General features: G+C 39.9%; 1 protein-coding gene across 1 annotated transcript in view; it reads left to right on the top strand.

Annotated features, from left to right (window-relative positions):
- NEK4 (NIMA-related kinase 4) overlaps positions 1 to 6,281 on the top strand; it is a 43,796-nt gene that overhangs the window by 7,205 nt on the left and 30,310 nt on the right. The window contains 2 exon segments of the mRNA XM_006892292.1: positions 265 to 419; positions 2,929 to 3,070. Of these exon segments, the coding sequence (XP_006892354.1) occupies positions 265 to 419; positions 2,929 to 3,070 (297 nt within the window).

The raw sequence follows: 6,281 nt of genomic DNA on the forward strand, positions 1-6,281 counted from the left end.
GGGCCGGGCCGACCGGGTGGGCGCTGGGGGCCAGGGCAGGGGTGGGTGCGCAAGCCTCGCCTCGGGATCTTGGAAGATCTCCTCTTATAAAGATTTACAGCATCAGAACCCAATGGAGTGTTGCTCTGAATTGGAATTAGCATGATTTGGCAGAGGGTGATATGCAAATGTGATTTTAAATAAGTAATTGGGAAACCTCTACTTTCTTTTATTTTGCCACACAAGTCCATTAAGTTCTAATTATGTTATCACTTCCCTTTGCAGCTGCCTCCAATGCCAAAGGGTTACAGTCCAGAGTTGGCAGAACTGATCAGAACAATGCTGAGCAAAAGGCCTGAAGAAAGACCATCTGTGAGGAGTGTCCTCAGACAGCCTTACATAAAGCGCCAGATCGCCTTGTTTTTGGAAGCTACCAAGGCGTAAGAGATTTCCCGTGCAAATACCTGGACTAAAGAGATAGAGCTAAGGAGGGTTGTTAGTTACTATGGAGTGAATTCAATTCACAGTGCCCCCCGCATTGACAGAGTAGAACTGCTCCATAGGTTTTCTTGATTGTGATCATAATGGAAGCAGATTGGCAGGCCTAGGTTCTGTGGTTCTGCTTTTAGTGTTTCAAACCATCAACCTTTAGTATAGCAGTTAAGTACAAACTGCTTATGCTTCCTAGAGTAGATGCTGAAATTTTCATATGCAGAATTTATGGTGGTGGTAATTGTTATGTGTCGTCGAGTTGACTCCCACTCATAGCGACAACAGCCCTGAACCCTGCTCTATCTTGAGCCAGTTTTATTGTCTGACACACTTACCCCCATTACCCTAGTCACTGAGTCAATCCATCTCATCCAGGTTCTTCCTCTCTTGCTCTGCCCTCCACCCTTCCAAGCATGATGTCACTTTCCAAGGACTTGTCCCTCCTTGCAACATGCCCAAAGTATGTAAGATGGAGCTTCAAAATCCTTTACTCCAAAGAGCAGCCTGTTTGTTCTCTTAGCAGTCCATTGTATATTCAGTACTATTCTCCAGTACCACAGCTCTAAGGCATCAGTTCTTCTCTCATCCTTAGTCATTGTCCAGCTTTCTGATACGTAGCAAGTAATTGCAAAGACATGAACCAAATATAACTTTGTATGACTAGAATTTTTCACTTATTTGCTAAAATAAAATATCAAGAGAGGCTTCAATAACATTCCTTAGAAGGTTTCAAGACATTGAGAGTTTATTTCTTTTAAAGGGAGAATTATCTGTGAAACCCATTACATTATTTACTATGTAAGATACTGTGTATTGTCATTTCTAAAAAATAGTGCTCAGATTTTTGAGAGCTTCTTTAAGGTTCTCTCATTATTCATGTAACTTCTCAAAAAGGAAAAGAATTATTTTTTTTCATTTGTTTGCTTACACCAATCAGTTGTTCTTTCATTGTACCTGTTGCCATGAAGTTAAACTGGTTCCAACTCATAACAGCCCTATTGGACAGTAGAGCTGCCGCATAGTGTTTCCAGGGTGGGCTGCTCTGATGGCCTAGTGGTAAGCAATTGTGCTGCCAACCCAGAGGCACTTGGCTCAAGTCCACCAACTAGCTGCTCTGTGGAAGAAAGATGGAAAGTCTCCATCTGTGCAGTTTCTAGCTTCTGAAAATCTACTAGAGGATCAACTATGAGTCAGTTCCAAATTGATGCAAATAACAACAAACACAACAACCATCTTTATGGAAACAGACTATTCTGTCTTCTTCAGAGTAACTGATGGGTTTGAACCACTGATCTTTGATTTAGCAGCTGACTGCTTAACCACTGTGCCACAAGGGCTCTTTCTTACCTAAGGCCTGTTACCTTAATAGACTAAGGGCTGGATAAGAGCTTGATTTTTTTTGGCTCCTCCTGTGTCTTGTGACATATTAAATTTTGGAGGAGAGGAGTCAGTGCTAGAGAAGCCCCAGGAGATAAAGAAGGACAATATTTTTGCTCACGTTGTCTATAATTTCCTGCCAGACAAACCTTTGACCTTTCAAAGCACTGGACTCCCGCTTCCCCTTACTTCTCAAGAGGGTTATCCCCATTTAGGATCCATAGAGTAAATCAGCTGGTGATGTTACTCATTTATATATTTACTCTGCAAGGCTGAATCTACTATTTTTTATTCGCAGACTTTCTGCAGCAGTTGTATTATTACAAATGAGACACTTGAAAATGAAACTTGTCCTGGTACTTTTGTTATGTGAGGCAGTTTCCCAGAGTCTTTTTAAAATAAAGTTTTAATATTGGAATAATTTTACGCTTATAGAGAAGTTACAAAGACAGTATGGAGAGTCCCTTGCACAGTTTGCCCTTATCATTTACATCTTGCATTACCAAGGTACATTTATCAAAACCAAGAATCCAGTATGTTACTACACTCACATTATTTCACTTTCACTTGTTTCTCTACTGATGTCCTTTCTTTACAGAAGGATCCAATCCAGGCACCACACTGTGTTTAGTGGTCCCATCTCTTAATATTTTTGGTCTTTTGACAGTTTCACACATACTTCCCTTATTTTTCACAGACTTGACATTTTTGGGGGTTCTTATTAGGTATTTTGTGACCTGTTCCCTAGATTTTTAGAAGATGATTTTCTATAAATGGAGCAGTTATTTAAGGGAGTATCATGAAGAGAATATTTTTTGTTAGTTAAAAACCTTAATCTTGGGGAGCTCTGGTGGCCTAGTGGCAAGGAGCTGCAACTACAATCCCAGAGGCTCATGGTTCGAATCCACCAGATGCTCTGCCGGGGAAGGAGGGACAATCTCCTCCTGTACCAGTCAGATCTGATTTGACGGTACACGCACACAAAAATTAAAAAAACAACAACAACAACAACAAAAAACCACACCTTAATCTTTATTATCTTGATAAGAGTAAGTTTTCCTTCTTTTCTTCCTCATAAAGAAAAACCTCCAAAAATAATGTTAAGAATGGTGACTCTAAATCCAAGCCTGTTGCTCCAGTGGTTTCCAGAAAAGTTGAATCCAATAATGACGTAATCTCACCCCAGCCACACTCCTCTGGGGACTCACGGGCATGTATAAAGGTATGTTTATTTTTAAAGGGTACTTGTTTTGGAAATGGTATTAAAATCATAGATTACTTTAACAACAAACAAAAAGCATGCAAAAGAAAGAAAAAAACAGTTTAAAAAAATTATAGATTACTTGAAAAGTTATTTGATGTGAAAGAATTATATATTTCTAGAGATTCTGATTATATAGTTAATTCTGTAATGTAAAGAGAAAACTGGTGCAGGTGATTGATTGAACCTCCTGCACATTATTATGAAACAATTGGAGAAATCCATCAACAAAGAACAGCCAGAAATTTAAGCCAGATTCAGAAGAAGACATATAAAAAAGGGCATCATGGCAGATGTCAGAAGCATATTAATCTTGACTAAAAGGAAAAAATGTCAGAAAAGAAATTTACTTGACTTTGAAAAGGCATTCAGTGGTGTGGGTCATAACAAATTATGGATAACGTGGCAAAGAATGGTAATTCTAGAACACTTAATTGTGCTCACGTGGAACCTGTACATAGAGCAAGAAGAAGTTGTTTGAACAGAACAAGGGAACACTGCATGGTTTAATATCAGGAAAGCTGTGCATCACAGTTGTATTCTTTCACCGTATTTATTCAGTCAGCATGCTGAGCAAGTAATCATAGACGCTTGCTCAGGACTGGAGGAAAACTCATGAGCAACATGCGATAAGCAGATCTTTTTTTTTTTTATGGTGAGAAAAATTTATTACATTTAGAATTAGCCCGCTGGACTCAGTTTAGATGATCCCAATTTTGTTGGCAACATCCAAAGCATCATAATCAGGAGCAAGTCGAACATAGGCCTTCTTCTCTCCATCAGGCCTAATCAAAGTGTTGACCTTAGCCACATCAATGTCATAGAGCTTCTTTACAGCTTGTTTAATTTGGTGCTTATTGGCCTTGACATCCACAATGAACACAAGTGTGTTGTTATCTTCGATCTTCTTCATAGCTGACTCAGTGGTCAGGGGAAATTTGATGATGGCATAGTGGTCAAGCTTGTTTCTCCTGGGAGCGCTCTTCCGGGGTTATTTGGGCTGCCATCGGAGTCTCAGCGTCTTAGGCCACCGGAACGTGGGTGACGTACGGATCTTCTTTTTTTTTTGGCTGTGGACGCCCTTCAGGACTGCCTTCTTGGCCTTCAATGCCTTTGCTTTGGCTTCAGTTTTGGGAGGGGCAGGGGCTTCCTTCTTCGCTTTCGGCACCATCTTCGTAGAAAGGGTCGCGATATGCAGATCTTACAGTCGTACTTGCTGAAGGTGATGATAACTTGAAGAATTTACTAATGAAGATCAAAGTCTACAAACCTGAGTATGTATTACACCTAAGCATAAAGAAAATAAAAGTCCTCACTACTAGGCCAATAAACAATGTCGTGATAATTGTAAGAGAGATTGAAATTAAAAGGATTTTGTCTTACTTTGATCCACAATTAATATCCATGGATGTAGCAGTCAAGAAATCAAGCAATATGTTGTACTGGGGAAATCTGCCAAAGACCACTTTAAAGTGTTAAAGAGCTCTTTTTTGGCACATTTGTTAAGTTTTCAAGTGGGCCTGACTCTGCCACATATATTCCATAGGAGCTGGCAAAGGCTTGATGAGAAAGATCTCTCCCTAGCCTTCTTTGCACCAGACATTGACTCCTACAGAAAGGTTAGCTCATAAGTTTAAGACCTTACAGACAGGCCAACATGGACCTGACTGGCATGAGGAGAATCTATGCTGAGGGGTGTTTGTTGCTCCACCCCAGTGATGGCTTTGCTATTTAAAAAAAAAAAAGTGTTAAAGAGCAAAGATGTCACTTTGAGGACTAGGATACATCTCAACCAAGGTATGGTATTTTTAGTCACCTTATATGTATGTATGTGAAGTTGGACTATAAATAATGAAGCCCAAAGAAGAATCAAGGGCGCTCTGGTGGCCTAGTCCCCATGGAGTTGTGCTACTAGCCCCAAAGATCATGACTCTGGTAGTTTGAATCCACCATCTTCTCCATGGGAGAAAGATGGGAAGTCTCCTACCATATGATTTACAGCCTTGGAATCCCAATGGAAGGCCAGTTGTAATTTGGTTCCAACTTAATGGTAATGAGTTTCATTGAGAAGAAAAACAATGCCTCTGAATTGTAATGTAGGCAAAGAATGTTGACTATCCCATGGTTTCCCCATAGAGTACGTCAGTCTTTCCTAGAAGATGTACAACCAGGTGGTTAGAAAAAAGAATGATGTGACTTAATCTCATAGTCATTGAACGTATTATCACAAAGGCCCACCTACAACCAGGAGAGGATAAAATATATGAATCGGACTCTCCAAGAATCAAATCTCTATGCACATCCAAAAACTTCTCCAACAGGGTAAAAAGGAAAGCCCCAGACTGGGAAAAAATATTTGGCAATGACATGTCTAATAAGGGACTTATATCTATAATTTATAGAGTACTTGAGCGCCACAACAAGATAAAGGTAAACAACCCAATTGCAAAATGGGCACAGGATATGAACAGACCCTTCACCAAAGAAGACATTCAGATGGTGAAAAAACACATGAAGAAGTATTCAAAATCCCTAGCTCTAAGAGAGATGCAAATCGAAACAACTATGAGATACCATCTCACACCAGTAAGAATAGCAAAATTGAACAGAACAGCAAACAAATGCTGGCGAGGTTGTGGAGAAACTGGAACCCTTACTCATTATTGGTGGGAGTGTAAAATGGTGCAACTACTATGAAGGCAGTATGGTGCTTTCTCACAAAGTTGCAAATAGGAATACCATTTGACCCAGCAGTTCCACTACTGGGAATATACCCTGAAGAAACCATAACTGCCACCCAAGCATGTCTATACACACCCATGTTTATCGCAGCTTTGTTCACAATAGCAAAGAGCTGGAAGCAACTCAAGTGCCCATCAACAAACAAATGGGTATAGAAGCTGTGGTATATTCACACAATGGAATACTATGCTGCATTGAAAAACAAGGAACTCATGAAATATACAAAATGGGTGAACCTGAAGGATATTATGCTGAGTGAAATATCTCCATCACAAAAAGACAAATACTGCATATTGCCACTGTTGTAAAACAGGACTGACATCGGGGTTGGGGGAGAGACTGAGAAAGATGGGATAAATAATGTATACTGCATTGAAACAGATGAGGGAGAGAATTGTTTAAAAGGAATATATGATTGGGTGTTATTTTC

Source organism: Elephantulus edwardii, unplaced genomic scaffold (genome assembly GCF_000299155.1).
Source record: "Elephantulus edwardii isolate Elephantulus edwardi_28Jun2011 unplaced genomic scaffold, EleEdw1.0 scaffold00113, whole genome shotgun sequence".
NCBI classification, from domain to species: domain Eukaryota; kingdom Metazoa; phylum Chordata; class Mammalia; order Macroscelidea; family Macroscelididae; genus Elephantulus; species Elephantulus edwardii.